Here is a 20,108-nt window from a genome sequence, read left to right on the forward strand (position 1 = left end):
CTAAAATAGGAGTGAATCAAACAATCAAGTTTGAATATCATTTTCATCATTTTTCTTTGGTGAGCAAGGCTTAGACAAAAAACAAAATAATGTACATAAAGTTGATTCCAGTGTAAGATGATGTATTTAAGACAAAAAAAAAAAGATATGACAACAATCTGCAAGAGCATTTATTTTACCCAACACAGTGAGGGAAGCAACGTCATTTAAAGATGGTTCTTGTTTGATTTCATGACAAGACACATTACTGCTCACATCCCACGAGTTGGTATTTGTTGACCATCTTTCTTATACCCAGACACGCACTCCTGTGCAGATCCTCCTGACACTCGGTGGGTGAGGGCCAGTATTCGATCCATGTCTTCTCCCCCAGCACATACTGGTACCTGAGACAAAACACAGCTCCATGATGAGGAAGTGGCTTCATAAGAACCATGGTCGACACTGAACAGCGGAGGAAAAAGTTTTCGAACACAACATGCTTTCTACTGTGAGCGAATGGCAGAACTACAAAATATGAATTTGATTATGTGATGGTTTATTATTGTCATTCTCCAATTTGTTGACTTTGATCAGTCAAATTGTGAGAACTGACATATTGAAACTGTCAAGAATTTAGTCCAATTTCACGATAATATTAGAGATCGCCACATTTTGAACCACCAGAGACCTGGACTGAAATTCAATATATATAAGAGACAATGTAACTATCAATTGAGGTGAACTTGGTTGAGTTTTGGTCGACTCCTGCTCGCAATTTTTTAAATTTATTTATGAATTTATCGGATCACCATTTGCTGCAGCCAAAGTAGCAGCTACTTCCTGAGATGCACAACCAACACAATACATATCACATAACACGACACAATAAAATCACTGAAACAATCCTTTGTTCTAGGTTTTGCTTTACCCATGTGACATGCCTGATACCACGACCATGATGATCTCATACATTTGAGTTTTGCTATGTTTAGAAAAAGTCTGTTTTCACCTCTCAGGTCAAGTACTGATGGTAGTTCTGAATGTATGTGATGCACGACCAACAGTTCAATCATCCGCATATAAATGTGGAACCACACTTGTCTAAAACCAAAAGTAGGAGCCCAGGGGGACACTACAATGTAAACTTTCAAATGTCATACAATTACCATGAAACAAAGAAAAAATAAACAAATAAATAAGAGCAAAGTTCTATATTGGACACATAGCTGCTTATCCAATTGATAGTAGTTGGACTAAAGCCAAAAGCAGTTTGTTTGTTAACTATAAACAAAGTCTACAAATGCAGCATTAATGTCAAGTAACGCAACTCCAACTAGGCTTCGTGAAAATATCAATTCAGGTTGAAGGTTTTCAATATCATTCATAGCGCGTGAGATTGATTTGCGCTTCATCGCGCGCACCTGCGCGTGCCGCTAGGCTTGCGTCCGCTTGAAGCTTAGAAGTCTGCATTCTACGTTAAACCCTGCGTGGTCGACGCGGATAAAACGCTGGTGAACCATTTCGGATTTATAACAACTCAAGAAGAGGAGCTGCAAAGCGGAGCTCGACTGTGGCGGAAGTACTACGAACCGCACAACCTGCGTGATGTCATACTGCGCTGCTAGCTTTAGCACTAGCTTCCGACTAGATGCCGTCTCTCGCAAAACAAATGAAACACAGAGACTTTAGTAACTTTGTCAAGATTTACTTGCTTGCTTGCTCTACAGTATGAAACGAAGGTTAAAACGTTTCACTCAAGGGCGAAAAACAAACATCTCACTCAAAGTCTTGCGCCCATGATGTACTGATATCAGTGAATGATGATGTTTTAATGTAACTTTGAACACTGACGTGTATGACGGGAACTACACACCTATCCTGCTATTACTGAAATGTAGGAGGGACGCGGGGCAACAAAACCAGAATCTTACAGTCACTAAGTGAGAACAATGTCTCACCATTAACCAATTTCATGTAACTAGTGAATAAGTAATATTGCTGTTGTTGGTCAAAATAAGTTAACCATGTGTCAACTGTCTCTGTCAAGCAGTGGTGTTGTCTTGCTTGTCGCTTTTTCCATCCCAGAGTAACGCATCCCTGAGTCTCAAAGCATGTGGTTCTCAATGGGGAACCACATACGCAATGGTTTAAGAGTTATATACAGTGTCAGCAAGATGAAACGTCACTTTAAATCATGGTGTCAGTGTGACAGAACCATGTCCATCTATTTCTGAGAAGTATATCTACAGAAAATGTGACCCCTACTTGATCCGTTATGTCCGTGAGAGGAAGGCCGTGTGACCCAGAAAGAATTATGGGATTGATGATGCACCGTATGTAAACAGCAGTGATGTTTTCGTCAACAATTTGTTCCAAAATATGCAACATTCTTGCAATATCTGTCACACGAAGTGCTCGTGTTGGTAAACGCCCTCACCACCCACCAGGCTGCGGCGCTTACTGACTCATGGACTATGGTGGTGGTGGTGGTGGTGCCAGTTGGTGGTCGAAAACGTGTTTACAATCACTCGGAAACAAAAGCCAAATGTGCAGAGGAGCAACAGAACCTGGCACCTGAAGGCTGACCGTGGTGAGATTTGTTCGTGGGTAAGTCACGAGTTCCATTAACACACCGATGTCTTTATGCTATTAGTCGAGTGTTTGTCGTGATACGTACAAAACATTTTCCCACACAACTCCGGGTGCAAATGAGCTGCTGATGTGCTTAAATTAGCTTGGTCTGAACTGCTGATCTCTAACTTAAGTTGAGAAAGCAACAGCGTGTAACATTTCGACATGAATAGATTATTTTCATATTTCAAGGAGATGACAGGTTTCACTTTGAACAGTCCTAAATCCCAGAGTCAGACTCTCCAGCTCTCTGTTAAATGCTCCCTTGGTCTATGTCACTTTCTCTGGGTGCGCCGCCCGGAGGCGTGTTCTGTGGGGGGCATCACTGCCCCAACTCCACCCCCACTGCAACACTTTAGAACAGAAGGGCAGAGCGACCTCGGCAGCACAATCGCGGACAAGGAGCAGCATTGACAGCCTGGCAATAACTGAGAGCTACAAAAGGTGATGACTTGATGCAAGCTATGTGACACACTCAACCGAAAGTCATTGAGGATCCATGTGTAGGGCACAAATCGAAAACTTACTTTCCATCCGTATCATCTTTGTACGTGTCCCTGGATGAACCCATGATGAGGTAGGTTTTTCCAGGGCGTAAATCAAGATCGCCCCTGCAGTATGGATAACTGAGGAACGTACGCAGTTTTCCTTCAATGTTCAAGTCCAGGCTTCCTGAAACGGGACCAAGACATGGAAAACGTGATTCTGAATCAAAATGTCACAATACGTGTTTGGTCAGAAAGCTGCTTATAGACTTATATTACTTTCAGTTACATGTCAAGTAAGATCTGAAATGTCTGTAATGTATCAGAGAATTGAAATAAACATGAATTCATTAGATACTTACTTGAACAAAGCTGTTAGAGTTTGTTCAAACAGCCGCACTCACCTTCTTTGATGACTTGCATGATTCTCATTGTGTAAACATCGGTGGACAAAGCATCGGAAAATGACTCCACAGACACTTTGTACACTGTGGGAAAAACATATGTTTATATCTGTGCCATCAGAGTACTCTTTAAGTACAAATCCAAGCCGCTGTTACTCACCATAATCTATGCTGTTGGTCTCTGTGCTCTCACACAGCTTGGCTAGTCGCTGGTTGTTGTTGATTTCACCTTTCTTCTGCATACTGCAGTTCTCTGGAGGAGAAAACATCAGACGACAGTTCGACATTTTGGTACCATGACGGGTTATTAATCATAGTGATGAGTCATTTATGAAGATACCTTTGTAAGACACACTTGCTACTCAAAACGTACATAAATCAAACAAGCAAAAAAACATTCAGTGCATGGTTAATTCGCTTGACCTCACTGCTGGCGGTACATGGTTAGACGAAAAACCCTGTTAGTCACATTAACAAAAGCAAACAAGAACCTGGGTGTATAGTTATTTTTGCAACTTCAAACTAGAAACTTGTCCATGTGGATGGTAGTTATTTTATTCGGGCAAGCCCACCAGGCCTTTGACCCTGCATGAGGGACGTGCCCTTACAGGACCTTTTTCCTTTCTTCATTCCTAAATTGGGGAGAAAAAAAATGCTTTCTCTTCCTCATCAATTCTGCCCAAATGTATTTTGGTCTGAAATAACTTGGGAAATCTTTGGAACATTTGTAAAACCAAACGAAACAATCCAAGAAAAAAAAGGATACAAATTTGATGAGTAATTTTTTTTTTCTGGCTTGAGCACATGCTTGCCAAAATGCGTGCACGATTGAGCCTACCTTCAGCACACTTGCATTCATCTTTGGTACAGAGCCTCAGCAGCTTTCCATCTTTTCTTTCCGGATGGTAAAACTTCACACATGGCGTCTCTGCAATAACCACATTAGAGGCTAAATCTTCCGTCTCTGATCCACCAACGTGTTTGCACACGTGCAATGACACTCACGGTCATAATATTCATAGACGGACACGGCAGCTGGTTGTAAAATGCCCCCCTTTATTGTGCGACGGAGCCTGAATGTGATCTCTTCTGGACGTTTATGGGAAACCTACGATGACATAGTATCAGTGAGTCACAGTCCGAGGACAGAAAGAGACACCGGCAGGATCTCCTACCTTGTCCAGGTAAATGATGAGAGAACCTCTCTCCGACAGGCCTTTGTTCATCTCGTACTTTGAAATAACTGCAGCCTTTCCTCTGACCAACTAGGTTCAAGAATATAAAGAATCACTTGTTGCCATTGGCACACACGGGTATCAGGTATTACCGCGTCCAGGTCCTTTGTTTCGGGGAGGAAGCCAGTCAGCAGGCCGATGTCCAAAATTGTCATGGTTGCATCCAAATCTGGATGTTTGTACCTGGCAGGGGAGGGGGGGAGGGGCAAAACACTCATTGGGATCAATTTCTCAAATTCTGATTCACACTTGCTTTACTAAGCCTAGAGATGATTGATCTATGTCACATCCTCACTCTTTATCTCTGAGCGAAAAACATCTGACAAACTCCTTCACTTGAACGGACAAGATGGCTACTTCCACCCTTGATATTGGTTATCCAGTCATAACTCATGACGACTCTTTTGGGTTCAACTGAGCTGCAAAGTCAACCGTGGTCTGTACTTACAAAACATCCATCCTCAACTTGAAAATTTCTTCATCGTCCTCAACAGTGTCTGGGGGAGAAGAAGAGCAGCCCATCACCACTCCTTCATTACAGTGTTTACTGAGAACTAAAGGTTAAAAATATCAAACACGGGAACAGAATGAGGAGAGAAACATGAGAGTTAAAAGCCTCATCGTTGCTGCTTATTAAACACTGTGTTCTCAACATGGTGTGGTGCGAGGGAAGAACGATCCCTTACCTGGGATCAGCTGCACCGACAAATTAAACTTCCCACAGTCACTTTCTTTTTCTTTTGGTATGGCGTAATACAGAGACACCATCTGGACAGACATTGAGATACACTTCAGTGAATGGTTGAGGAGAATACAGTGATGCTAAAGGACCATATTAATAACGCTGGTGCTCACGGACCGTCAGAGTGGCTTCTCCTGTGCCAGTCGCGACCACATCCACGTCTTTGTTTATCTCGTTGAGCTGTGGGCAAATATTTTAGGATTGTGAAGTCATAGTTGAATGAGTTGGCAATGAGCAATATAGTGCATTATTTTCTTCCTAAATCAAATCTAATATACTAAGAGTATCTTTACATTAGCATAAAAAAAAAACCAAATGAATAAATGCTTGTATTTTCAAAGTCACAACTAGTGAAGGTTGAACTGGCTCCACCTTACAGTGAATGAGTCACAAGGACAACAAAAATAGACACTCAACAAAGAGGTGAGAAACAATCAAGGCAAGGAGAATTTTGGCCTGAAAAAATAACTTCTGTGCAGCAAAATAAGGTTTTGTGCAGCTTTTGAGCTTGCTCACATTGCGATGGGGTGACCCTCATTTTTGTCAAATGACACTGTTCTGAAATCTTGAAGTCTGGCTTCAATACAGAATCACTATGGTCAATGCAGAAATAACATCTCTGCAAACAAGAAGGCGTCTAGCTGTGTGTTCTCACCTTGGATGTTCTTGTTGCAAAATGGTTTCTCCTGTTAAACCTAAACTTCTCAGGTAAGGATTTTCCTGGCAGCATGAGATCAATGTTCAGATCGTACTGTGGCTCTCTTGCATTGGCCCAGTATTCCGACACGGCCTGATAGACAATGATAGTCGCCTGTTGGGAAGAAAAGCAGACAGAAGATCATCATTTGTTTCAAAGGTTTCACAGAAAGTTTGATGGTGGAGATGGAAGTCCTCTTACCTGAGTGGATCCGAAGCCTCCGCCCACCTTCTTCTGTTGGCTGAACCATCTCACGATAGGTTTGGCTTCTTCAAAAGCCTGAATGAAACAGAAAGGTTAATATTGATTTTATTGGCATCATAAAACAAAAAAAAACATAATGGAAGATCTGCACAATGTATTTTTATCTTATAACATGCAATCACGCTGATCTGAAAAAAGAAAAACATACCAGAGGCTACTAAAAATGAGCTTCACATCTAAAACTCACAACTGTGGTTGTGCTCTAACTGACATGCTCCAATCAAACTTTACGGATTTCGTTCATTTGGTTTCACAAACTTTCTGAATATTTCCATTGCTTCCTACTGCACTGCTGCACTGTCCGTCACATGCTCAACTCCAGTAAAAACCAGCAAGTGCAGTGGAGCTAGCGAAAACACAGGCAGGCGCGTGTGCTGACAGAAGCTACAGGGTGCGAAATTCCCAGTTACGTCACCTGGTGTAGGATTTTCCCAAGTCAGAAAGTGGGAGAATCCTCACCGCCACGAGCACAAACTCCAAGATGGCAGGAAATTAAATGAAATACACTTCAGAGGTAACTACTCGCATTCTCTCGCTCTTGAAGTAAGACTAATTTTAATAGGATCCACCTTAAGCCACCTACCTTGACCTTCACCAGGGCCAGAAGAGCATAAGCAGTGGCCTCGAGAGAGTAGACACGCCCCTTTGGAACAGGCCAGTGGGTTTGCCCTGAGGGAGACATAAGCCAGTCAAGTCAAACAGCATTATCCAGTTGATGCTGATGCCAGACTGGATGGAGGGCCATTATTTTAAAATCAAGCAGTGGCATTATCAATTCATTCTAATTTTCTGTGAAGGATTCCATCAAATATTAAAGTGCGATGACATTACCTGGAGCTGCAAACCTGAAGAGCGCATCCTTCTGCAGTTTTCCTTCATTGGCCAAAGCATATGACGTCATGGCAACTGCATAAGGGTTAGTGAGGGACGGCAAGCGCCTCTCCAGGTAGCTGGCGGCTTTCTCTATTGCTCCTGGCAGACTCTGCAGATTTGATAAAACAAACAGCAGCATCTTGTCAAAATCAGACTCTTTAAATCACTTTCTTCAACAAAAGATATTTGACAGACAGGCTTATGCTGAACATGGTTGTTTTTCCAGAGGGCAAAACATACTGGGACTGTATGACAATGAAAATATACATAGAAGGTTTTGGGTCATAATTTCAATTGACAAGTTAAATTTCACTATATACAGTGGTACCTCGGTTCTCGACCACAATCCGCTCCAGATGGCCGTTCCAGAAGCGATTTGTTTGAAATCTGAATCGTTTTTTCCCATTACAATGAATGAAAAAGAAATCATGCGTTCCAAGCCTTAAAAGAGGCTTTTGTAGGAGTGAATGTAGAGTGTCTGCTGCAGGTGCGCTGTTCCTCTATGTGTGCGGCCGCTGCATGTGGGAGGGGTTGCCGAGTGAGTGACGTCTCTCTAGAAGTGAAGAGGTGCCCGGTGCGTGTCCAGCTCTGAATGTGCGCTTCTGTGCAGTTTGGCTGTGACAAAGTCATAAACCAAGTCACGCTCTGTCCCAGACTCGCCTCATCCCTGTGCCAGTGACAACAGGACATCAAACCCTGGAGTGAGCGCTCCAGCCTCGGAGGTGAGGAGAGCGAGCACCTCCCCTGTGACACTCGACCACGGTCCAGTGCGGAGACAGGAAAGGTTTTACACCTCAATATGAAGAAAAAACAGTCAGTAAATGTAGCTAACGGGACACGTCTGCATACAGAGGCTGCATTATACACAAAAACAAAGCGCGTTGTCGGTCAGCCAATTGGTCTGCGCACGTTATGTTTTTTTTCGAGGGCCGTTCGAGTTCTGGATTTTCGTTCGAAATCCGAAGCAAAAAAATCTCAAAATTTTTGTTCGAACTCCAATTTGTTGTATATATATATGATTCAAGAAAAATGCACATATGAAAATGTGACATTAATTCAAATGCAAGAAGTCGCCAAGAAGTGAGAGAAACAAAGCTGAAAGGAAAGTTTTGACATTTACTGAAATGGTTTGTTTACATCGAGTGGAAACCTTGATAAAGCGTTATTTATAACACTTTAGCACGCTGTTCACAAGGTGCTATACAGCTGTGCTGAGTTTTGAACCAGCTGGAGGAGTGATAGGGATTTCTTCAGTAGTCCAGGCGGAAAACTTCAGTAGTCCAGGCGGAAGAATATGACCGTATTGATTACCGGAATTTAGAGCGTTCCGGAATAATTGCCGCACACACTAAATTTATGAAGGACAATGGATCTAGTTCACACATAAGGCGCACCGGTCTATAAGCCGCAGGTTCAGTGGTACTGTCTGCGCTGTAGACAGGTCTGTGGTTCGGGGGTCCAGCCGTAATCTCATCATGTTTGCGTGGAGTCGCACTGTACACATAGTTTCCGCCATCTCGTGCAGTCGCCTGAGGGAAGAAGCTCACCCCCTGTGGAGACTTTTCCGAGACAACCTGCACCTCTCCAGCTGAGATCAAGTCCGCGGCCAAATCCCGACTTGCTTGTGTTCACGTCGGACTTTTGAGCCAAACGCACTGTCTCGAGACAGCGTCTCAAATCTTTTCTTCACATTAAAGCCCTCCGAATGCACTGTTTTCGCCCGCGTGCCCAAAGTTCAGCAGCTGCTTCTTGATTCCAGACCTCCAGGACATCAACTCCTTTGACAGAGCTGTGGACACGCGTGGGCGAAAACGGCACATTTTGACTGCTTCAAGGGTAAATAAAAAGCCTCTGATTTCAATAATTTCATCGCCTCCGATTTAATCTGATCGTAGCCCGTACAAATCCATATATTAGCCACAGTGCTCTGACCGCGAAAAATAAGTAGCGGCTTATTTTCCGGAAATTACTGTAGTTTTCCTTAATCGACGTGGGTAGAGTGTGGGTTTGATTTTGAAGAGCATTTTCAACTGGAGTAAAAAGGACTGGATTGTTTTTTAATGTGAGGGTCAAAGGAGCGAGAGGAGTCATATGGGACACTGAGGTTTTGGGCTTCAGGATTGATGTATTTGGACAGGGGACTGAGGCTGCTATTAGGGAAGCTATGAGAGTTTGGTTAGGGAAGCACTGATATAAACCACAGGTAAATCTGTCTGTGACTAAGAGAAGTTCCCAAAGGCTGAAGATATTCTGGTACCAGTATGAATACTGTGGATATTCTGGTATCCACAGTGGAAATGTAACTTAGGACAGTTGCAAAAATAAAAACTTACTCCAATGGATGCATCACAATGTGTTTGAGACTCCTGCAACGCAACAAGGACGAACGCTGTCATGGAGGCATCTGAATCTCCGCCCTTCACATCTCCCTGCATACAGCAGCAAGTCAGGCTTTTAGCAGTGAGCTAAAGGATGGAGTTGTGAGACTGTAGTTCAGCACATACAATCATTTCTCCGTGATACACTCTTCCAATTTCTTTGAACATTCCATCAGGCTGTTGAGCATTGAGGATCAGATACTTGACGGCATCACAAATGTCAGATTTTTTCACTTGAATCAGCCTCTCAGCGATGGCGAGCACCTTGACAACGTAAGCAGTCAACCTTTCAGAGGAGACAAAACAGATTACACATGTAGCATCTCCAGTTCAGCCACACTTAGGTTGAACTGTCTCAAGCAGTCAGCAACACTGACAGGGAGATCCTTATTTCTATCTCCTTTTAATGCATATTGACCAACCACACCATTAATAGGAGCTTCCCTCATCTACGAGAGGTTTACACACGCATGAAGAAGAGGGTTCGACATCTCAGAGGCTTTCTCATGCTTGAGATGTTTCATCATTCACAGGCATCCCAAGAGGATGTCTAATGCAGGAAAGGCTTCATTTGTAACCTGAGAGATTGTCTTGCGTGTGAGAGACTGGAAACTTGTGCACAAAAGTGAGTCAGGATAAAGGAAGTACTCCAGTACACTAGGGCAATTGTGACTTGCCTTAGCATGTTTGCACTCAAGGCTGAGCTGAATGGTTTCGGTTACATTTATATCTCAAACAAGGGTGGTTAATATTGAACAAACAAGGCAGACTGGATTATCTTACCAACTGCTGCTTGGTCTGTTTGCCCACACAGCGAAGGAGCCGTCGTTTTTACGATACGTTAGTTGCTTTGCGTATCCTGAAAAAAAGGTAAGCTATTAGGCACTCGTGAGCATCACAGATGGCCTGAGAGTTTGGATGTGTAAACAGTCATGTTCTTAAGACTAGCACTTGTGCGTATAGCACTCTCTTGCCACTGCGTCATGTAGGTTTACCTACCTGTTTTGATGTGTTGCAGTGCTTCATCACGTTTGGTCAAGCCAACATCTTCCCACTGGTTAGTTCTGTCCAGGTACAAGGTCGCAATGACAGGCAGAGTCATGTGGATCATGTTCTGCTCTCCACAGCCTGATGGTTGGTAGATCATTTGCTCCATTGCGGTTCCTCGAATTGCATTTTCCAACACGACACTTAAATCCTCTCTGCCTGTGAAGAGGAAGTTATTTTTAATCTTATTTTCCATTCAAAGTGAAGACACAAACCTGTCCTCACCTGTCACTGAGATATATGTGTTGGTGGGTGAATTTGGGACGATGTCTTTCTTGGGGATTCCACTGTTGAGAGATACCGTCTGCTTGCCATCTAGAGAAGCAGTGTCCAGTCAGAGTGATACTGTCGAAGAGTGTGCAGCAGCCTTTCACTCACCGACACCTTCTTTGGCAGGATCAAGATGCACTATCAGAGGAGATTTTACCAGGACGCCTCTGGACTGGATAGAGTTGACAACACCGTTTTAATTTTACTGAAACTATAAGCAACATTAGTTTTTTGGTCACTCACCACTACACGAAGCGGCTTCTGGATACCGTCTGTGAGTTCAGTGTCTCTCACAGCAGCTTTGACCTCGATCTGGTGCTCTCCTTCCTTCATGGGAATGATAACATATGGGACAGATCTGGTGGATTGTGGTCCAACTGTCACTTCCTGCCTGTATTTCCCGCGTTTGGATGCTGAACTGCATACATGCGGCTTCTCTATAAGATCCACTCGCACCTTGAAGACAGCAGATCGGGAGGACACCATGAGAAGAGGTCTCCTTTTAATGGATCTCCAAGAAACTTAAATGCAATCCATCCCTGTCCAGCATCAGTGACCTACCGTAGCACCCTCGTCCCGATAGTTATGGAGGATTGCTTTGATTTCAATTTGCTCCCCAATGACAGCTGAATAAGGCAATTTGAGTTCAACAAAAAATGACTTCTCCACGATCACTTCCAGTGGATCACCGACACATATTCCTTCAAGATCAGATACAGAAAATTGGTATGAAGGTAGTCACAGGTATAAAACATGAATAAAAAAGTGCTGACCGTTGCTTCTGGACAGACTGATGCCGGTCACCTGCCAGGTTGTGATCGAATCTTGCAGTGGAATATATCGCTCAATAGACTTTGTTTCACTGAAAGAAAAGACGTTTTAGTTGCCCATAGACTTCCCCGAATGAAACTGTCTTTGTAGACACCAGTGTGTCATGCCATAAACTGCTACCCATCTGTTAAGCACAACCACAAAAACTTTCAAGTCAGATAAAGATGGCTGACAGTAGATGCAGAACTTGGGAGGAATATCTTTCCTTTCCTTTCAGTCATGTAGATCCTTGTGGGAAAAATATGAGTAAATAAATAAAAAAATATTTTGTTTTGTGTTCGACTAATAAAGACCATCTAATTTATTGATTTCACAAAATAAACAAACAAAAAAATTGGTTGTTAAAGTAGTAAAAATAGTTTGGCAGATAAAAAGATTTCGCCAACAGTAACTTCCTTGCATCTCACCAATAGTGCTCTCCTGGGGCGCATGCTGGAAGATGGATGTATGTCCACAGCCAGCTCTCAGGGAACTTGGAGCGAGACCTAATGTCATTACTGTCTATGTAGCTGTCGTCATCATCGTCAACTGCAACACGTAAATATATACAATTGAATAATGTTAGATGAACTTCATGTGGCTGATCTTTGTGTCTTTGTCTTACCACGAGCCAGTAGAAGTGCGTTGTGCTTCATCTCAGCCTGTTTGCTCTCTAACTGTGTGCAGCAGTACATGAAGGCGGTAACACAAGCAGGTCCTTCTGTGATGTATTCGCTCCGTGTCTCGCAGGAGTATGACAGCAAGGATTCTGCCATTCCCTCCTGACAACATTCCTTCTCCAACTTTTCTGTAAAATTACTCACTGGACATGTAACAGGAGATCACATTAAAAAAAAAGAAACTTTTTCTGTACACGTGGTAAAGCCCACTATATTTAGAAATGGATTTATACCTAAACTTTCTGTGACTTCTCTCAGGGTCAGGGATCGTCTCCTCCTGCTGGTTGTTGGACACTTCAAATCTGAAACAGGAGCAGAGTAAAACTAAAGAACAGTCTTCATATTTCTTTCTGAGCTTGAATTGAGAAAATGGAATAATCCTGTATTATTCACACAGGGATTGGTTTTAGAGTGTTTCTGCCAGTTTCATATGTGGTTGGTGAACGGACATATTTGTTGTACAATTGCTTTTTGACCGCCTGATGATATTGCCTCATGGCTTATAAGGTGGTAACACACTCCTTTGTTTCCTGATGTTGATTTCCTCTCCAGTGTCCTTAGCTCAATCCTATCCTTGCCCACGTCGCCAAAGACAACCACAATCCACAATCTAAACTCAAATGAATGACTATGTGGATGACACGTGGTTGTCAGCAGGAAAGTGCAGAGCTCCAAAACTGTTCCCAGAGGATCAATCTCAAAATATATGTTGACATGTGCCGTGGATGAGGAAGAGGTTCTCTCTGCTTACCTTTCCTGTGCTGGGTTCCAGACGCAGTGTTGGACTCAAGAAGAAGTCCTGCATCATAGAAGACATTCATGGCATCCCTCCCTCCACCAGGGGTACAGCCAGTGTCATGCTTCTCCACCAGGTCCCAAATCTGATCACCATGACATTTGTTAAGATCAAACATCAGCATTTTCCAAAGTTGAGAAATCGGTTTCTTTCAATAAAATAGTTTTTAGTGATTTTATGATGTGTGTTGTCTAACAACAACTGCAGACGCCAAAACACACACTGGCTGTCCTTGACACAATGCTTCCAATACCATTTCTTATCTGATCTCTCACTGAATTCTTTTGGAGGAGCTGCAACTTGTTCCATTCACAAAAGACAAACTAGAATTTGAGCATGTACATTTAACTAAAAGGCTGGCTAGGTCATTGTCTTGACTGTGCATGACCTCCAGTGGTTAAAGATCAGGCTTCTAACTCTGAACTGCAAAACATGAGAAACTGGACACTCTGTTTTTTTTCAGCAGGACACCCTAAATTTCCCATCATTGGTGCCTGTATAATGCCCTATTCATAGCGTCATCAAACTGGTAACCATGAAAACGGTGTTTCTGCCCCGTACTGTCGCTGAATATGTTTGAAATTTGCGGAAAACGTGGATATGAATGCATGGAGGGAGATGAACAGAAATTTAGACAAGATAGCTTGTAGTAAAGGAAATAATCATTATAAAAATATGGATTAAAAATTGGAATAGGAAGAATTGCCCTGGAGACCCATGAGACTGAAAGTGTTATTGTGGCAACACATGGCTTGTTGGGAGGGCTATGGGCTGGAGGTAGGGCGAGCTGAGAGCCTGATGCATTTCAAACAGCTGAGTTCAGATCAGAGGCCTGCTCTTGTCGACCGCAAGATCTTGAGTTTTATAAATGTTTTGGTGGAGGAATTATTCGCTTATTTTTTTCTGAACTCAACCTGCACAGAGAGGAGAGAGTCAAGACATTGCCTTTTGTTGTGTGAGCCGGTGTTTGTTGTTAAGAACGTAGACTCCTTTGTCCACGGCCACCAGTCCCACAGCTGCTCCTGGATCTCCAGTCACCTTCAGACCGAACACCCTACTGGGTTTGAATGTTTTAGGGCCACCTATTAAGTCCAGCTTCAGCTAAATGGGAGAAACAGACGAAACATAATTCAATCAAAGAATAAAATAGGTGTGAAATTCACTCTGTTGCTGCTCAAACTGGAGCTCATAAGCGACATTTTCCAAGTGCAGATACAATATGTTGAACCACGCTTACCGTCCCTGTGCAGGTGTCATGAACATCCACCCAAACGGAGTCAGACACCAGCTCATTTTCAGCGGCGTGGTAGTAAGCTATGATTCGGAAGGACGGCACCAGCTCTTTGGTGATGGGAATGATGAGGTTTCTCATGATGCCTTGCTTCTTTTCGCGGATGAAGCGCACCAGCTGTCCCTTGCTCATGAGCTACACAGAAATCCATGTTTCGCAAGAGATTTACGACTAAGAGAAGTTTCAATCAGACACACAAACTCTCACCAGGACTGTGATGTCGATGTTGTCTTTGTTGTTCTGCATGTTCATGTTCAAAGTGACTTTCATGTTGTCTCCCAGTTTCAACTTGGCATCTGTGTTCACCCCTTTTTAAAAAAAAGTAAATTTCAGTGCCATTTCTAGTCACTGACAATATGCAGTGTACAGTCAAACAGACTGTGTTGGACTTTGTCTTACAAATGCTGATATAGTTGCGGCTGTTGGACTGATAGGCTGTTGCTTCCATGGTAGCTGTCGCTTGGTGGCCCTCGATGTTGGGTACATTTGTTGCTGCCTGTATAGTCAGACATAACAAGAATACAATCACAACATTAGGAAAAAGTCACTTGAGCCACGGAACCAGTACAAACACTGGTTATCAATGCCATGCCTAGCAGATTTAATGAAGAGTGTTAAGAAGAGTTGAGATGTTCCGACTTACACTGATCCTCAGTCTTGTGTCACCTGAAGCGGTATCAATTGGAACCTTGGCAATGCCATCGTCATTGGTCACACCCAGACGCCGGCCAGGATTCACTGTGACAGGAATGTTCCCCGCAGGGCTGCCATTCGGGTTGAGGACTTCAACCTAGCCATTGGAATTAAAGGAGTCATAAAACCTGAAAATGTTGTTTTCTGTCTGTCTGTCTGTCCATCCAACCCCAAAGTGTCCAATTAATATTGAAATGACAATTGAGATCCAACAATTCATTTGTTCAGCCATTTGTATGTGAAGTCAATGAATGGTGTTCAGACCAGACGGGATCACAACGCACCCAAACATCCATAGACAGTGACGGTTTGAAGTATTTGGGCGTTCTTCTGAAGTTGATGGTGTACGGTGATGACACGATTAGAATCCCCTTCAATTCCTGTTCCACCATGTCACTGCCTGTTCAAGATAGGATGAGATACAAACATCAGTTTTGCTGAGGACTTGATGGTCCGTGCAACTCTCTTACCCGTCGATGTCAGCACCCTGACGGCAACAACGATAGATTTTCCCTCCAGCTCTTGAATGTTCGGGAACGTTTGGGTGATGTGCTCTCTCTTCAGAGTCACTGTGCCTTTGCCTTTCTCGATCTGATGAGACAAGGTCAGACCAAGAGTTGACCTCAAGTGGGATCGTGATGAAGGACTACAAGAGCATGGGGAGGGTTTTTGTGGGGGAGTCTGGAATCATACCTAACTTTTCAGTGCATTAAAGCAAAACCTACCTGAACTCTCTGCAGTGAACCTGGCAAACCGATCCTCCGTTCCTCTGTGTCGATCTCAAACACCACATATGCGACGCCCTCCACTTCTTTTCCAAACAGATACCTAAACATTATATCAAACAATATCACAAACACTCAAAAATGTAAAGCGAGTACTTTACATACGTGGCTCGGATGTCGATAGTAAGCTGAGGATCGTTTACAAAATAAAACGGTCGCTGACTCTTCAGTTGAACCTCAAAACTGGGGAGCACTGCAGAGAAAAGTTTTTCGTCAGTATTTGAGTTGAGTGTGCTGAAGTTTTGAGGGATATATATAAAGTTCTGACCGTATTCTTTGACCTCAAACTCTGCAATGTACTTTTTCTGTGGGCTGTCCTGGAACCGGGTGACAACTTTCCACACTCCAAGGCTGCAGAAGAGAACAGATGAGACTTTGAGGAAACTTGAGTGTTTGAAATAAACAGATCTCTGGGTTACTGATACTGAGACTGTTCATTCTTCAGCATGCGTGTGAGGTCACAAGATGGGCATGTTTAAAGTAAAATACCTACCTGACTAATTCACCCAGTTGATATTCCCCATTCAGTAACCCCGAATTCAGAGCGATTTGATCATCGTACACAACATGTCCTTCAGGTGTCTTGACAAAAAACACAAAACAAGGAACAGTTGAGCAGGAAAGAAGACAGCACACTAGTATTTAATATTGTATACCATTATCTCAATAGTCACGGATGAATTTGTTCCTATTGTTTCCATTTGGGGCGTCAAGCCAAACACCCTGTAGTAGACTGAAACAAGGAATAAAAACAGCATTTATCAAATCATGGGCACTTTGTTTACCATTGTTGTTTACCATCCAGCTGACAAGGTGAATGAAAAAAAACAAAAAACTATTACAATGTAATGGAAAATAAAGCAGGGATGACAGTTGTCTCACAAAACACAGAGGTCATCCCTCTTTAGACTGACCCCTTACAACACCATAGCTGAGGGTTTGATCAATGTCACCCTACTTGTTACTCTTCTGTACGCCACGATCCAAAAATGGAGCATGTGCCAGTCTGTGCCGTTTGTGATCATTCTACACTGCGGCACCTGTGAGTTTCTGCTTCCCTCTGATTGTGCCTGGCCTGTGGAGTAAAATGTGGACTCCTTGGGAAGTCACTTCGCTCCGTTGGAGATCGCCTTGTTTTCCCAGTTTTTCAGGGCCCCGCGCTATTTATGTCAGTGTTGTATTGTGTAAGAAACCATTTTTGTAATATGTTTTCTGTTGTGGCATTTCCCACTCTGAGCCTTCGCGCTAGTAAGTGTAAAAAGAGATCATTCTGCACTGTCTTGTTTGGGTCACACTGCCATCTCCATATGAGTGCATGTCCACTAAGTTGTGTGGCAATGACTCTGGGCTGCCCCCTTATCATGTTGTTATGCGATTCACTTACTGCTGTCTTGTTTTAACTGAGCAAGAACGTTTTAAGAGACCACTTCATCAACTCTCTCCGTGAGCGCAACCTTTGCTGAGCGGGTCTTACCTTTGGTGTTGGGTGTGTAGAGGGTCTTGTCAGTCTGTATAAACATGTAGCCTGCCTGGAAAGTGACCATGACCACTCTCTCCAGTAGTCGGTCAGGAAACTGGGCCTGAAGGTACACGAACTGGTTTGCATTGGGATCCTTGCTGAAGCCCTCGGCAGGGATCTGCAACCACCAGAAAGTCTTGTTATTGTTAAAGATAGCTGGCAGAGAGAAGGTTCCTGAGAGAGCACTACGAATGATGTCGGGAACAGCAGAGTCAGCATTAGTGGGAAAGTTGTGTTTTTCGCTTTTGGGTGTGGTCGATTGGACGGGTGAAAACCTTCTCCTCTGCATCCATCCACAGTTGATCAGAGATCAAGATTTTCTCAAACAGCAAATCAGCAGTCCATGTCCATCAGAACATGTTTCAGTGACTTTCAAACCAGAGAACATGTCGCCAATTTAAAGATGTGTACTTTGTCATATGCAGAGCGTGAAATGGTCCAAAAATGTGGGTTTCATTACCGTGACTTGTGCGAATCGTTGAAATTTGTTTGCTGCATTCAGGTTCACCGTCAACTCTGCGTGGGTTTTGCCCCTTGTTGGATAACTCTTCACGTAGATATTGACCCCGATTTCACCACCAGAGCAGTCCTGACACTCCACAAAGATATTTTCAGGCCCGCCCACTCGCATTATGCTGGGAACTGTCATCAGCGTCCTGCAGAGCAAGAAAAGACCCACAAAAAGGCTCAAGATACATTTCAGAATCATCCTATACTAGACTGACCAGATGTTTATGAAAAAGAAAATGAAGACCCTACTACAGTTGGTGCACATGTAGGTGGGTTACATGTCAAAGTCATATATAAACAGAGGGTGATTTTTAGTTTACTTTTTATTTTGCTCAACATTATTGCCCTATATTCATTTTATCCATAGTATACTTTTTTACCACCTAAAATATTGCTGATAGCAGTAAGCCCAGTGGGAGCGCAGGTGGCAGTCTCGCTCCAGAACTCAGGGAAGAGAGAAGCAACATCTACATAGACGTCACGTCTTCCACATAGAGCTCTCGACGTGATTCACTCAACATTCACAGAAGACTCGCTGATGTTGTGGATGCTGGAATCCGTGGATAAAATTTGCCATCTTTTGTAGGTAGACCTCTGACTGTACTCTGCTGTACCTCTGTTGTCAAAATGCGCGTGCAGCCATTCATCCGTCATCACTGCTACGACAAACTCTGAACATATCTCTGCACAGCAAGTGAGGGTCACACTGAACACCACCAAAATGTGATCATCCGTTCCCTGCCCCTACATCGACATTTCCCTGAAATTTCATTGATATTTGTTTTCTAGCAGTCAGAGAAACACCGCTGATCATAAAACCTCCTTATTGGAGGCGGAGCGACTCCTTTGTATATAATGTTTGCGCCCAGAAAGTTCTAAATAACAACTCACATATGGCACAAAAACACCACAAATTCACTGGAGACCAACTGTCAATTTGAGGAATGTCATTTGTTCCTGGGGAAAGTAAGAAGGACATTTATCCAGGTTTACCTCTGTTCTGTCCCCCCCTGTTTGTTTGTCCTCATCTGGACTTTCTATTGTCTGGGTAAGAGCGTCAAGTAAACAGAGAGTTTCACCAACTTTGCTGCAGCGCTGACTGGCCCAACAATGTGTAATCCATTTGTTAGCCGGATAAAGTAAAGTCAAGAGTAGTGATTATGACCGACTGAGTCAGCTTTTTTTTTTTTTTTTTAATTTTTCAGACAAATTGCACATTTGATTTGGAAGTTATCAGACAGCAATAAATAATTTGACATCTCCAATGAAATAATTTTTTATCTATTCAGTATTCAGTAATTCAACACTCACAAAGGAGCTGCCTCTGCCAGAGAAGAGAAGCAGGCGAAGGCCACAGGCACCAGCAGCCACAGTCCACTTCCACCCATCCTGCTGTGATGTCCAGCTGCTGTCACAAAGTGTGTCCACTTCTGGCGCGTCCAGGTTTTATCTTCCATGGTGATTCCATCAGCCCCTCCTCCTGTGTACTGACACAAACACGGCTTCCCAGCAGCAGTTGAGAAACACCATTGATAAAGGCTGTTGCAATGGACAGAATAAACAATGTCTCCCCCCAAAAATCGATGAAATCAATGGTTACCGAAACCAAAACTTTCCGTTTTTACTAAATGTTTGCTGTTTTTTTATTTTTTTTGAGACACATGCATGTCACTGAAATGCCTGCAATGAAAACTCAAAAGCCAAAAAGCAGTCAGTGCACACGCTCAACCAGATGACAGTGATGTGTCCATTTCAGATTGGGTTTAGTTTCACATTAGAAATGAGGCCTTCTGGACTTGAAGAGAAATGCAACACGGTTGCTTTCATTCTGAGGAGAAACATGCATGACAGCCTTCTTACTTGAGAAGAAATACTTGTAGAGGACCAGACAATGAAGAAATGAAGTTTACAAACAGAATGCGGTCTGAGCGCCGCCATGATGATGCAGAGGTGAACTATAAAATGTCGCCACAGTTTCTCTTTCGGTTCCTCTCGACGTCTTAGGTGTATGATTGT

General features: G+C 43.2%; 1 protein-coding gene across 1 annotated transcript; it reads right to left on the reverse strand.

The window, feature by feature from the left end:
• Positions 1–148: 148 nt before the first annotated feature.
• On the reverse strand, positions 149–19,569 carry LOC128754751 (complement C3-like). Its single transcript, XM_053857588.1, has 43 exons — positions 19,404–19,569; positions 18,043–18,238; positions 17,538–17,700; positions 16,720–16,796; positions 16,557–16,645; positions 16,332–16,414; positions 16,169–16,256; positions 16,004–16,106; positions 15,749–15,869; positions 15,563–15,678; positions 15,229–15,375; positions 14,985–15,081; positions 14,793–14,893; positions 14,532–14,720; positions 14,240–14,395; positions 13,250–13,379; positions 12,732–12,800; positions 12,444–12,641; positions 12,247–12,367; positions 11,782–11,870; positions 11,570–11,709; positions 11,252–11,464; positions 11,117–11,180; positions 10,964–11,053; positions 10,691–10,897; positions 10,475–10,550; positions 9,818–9,977; positions 9,647–9,742; positions 7,272–7,422; positions 7,024–7,109; positions 6,378–6,455; positions 6,135–6,290; positions 5,597–5,659; positions 5,424–5,505; positions 5,186–5,234; positions 4,830–4,920; positions 4,678–4,767; positions 4,508–4,610; positions 4,341–4,430; positions 3,663–3,755; positions 3,503–3,586; positions 3,141–3,285; positions 149–386 (listed from the first exon to the last, which is right to left on the reverse strand). Exons 1-43 carry the CDS (start codon positions 19,547–19,549, stop codon positions 245–247), a joined length of 5,028 nt encoding a protein of 1,675 aa, XP_053713563.1. The 5' UTR covers positions 19,550–19,569; the 3' UTR covers positions 149–244.
• Between the last annotated feature and the right edge of the window lie 539 nt (positions 19,570–20,108).

Source organism: Synchiropus splendidus, chromosome 2, assembly GCF_027744825.2.
Source record: "Synchiropus splendidus isolate RoL2022-P1 chromosome 2, RoL_Sspl_1.0, whole genome shotgun sequence".
NCBI lineage: Eukaryota > Metazoa > Chordata > Actinopteri > Syngnathiformes > Callionymidae > Synchiropus > Synchiropus splendidus.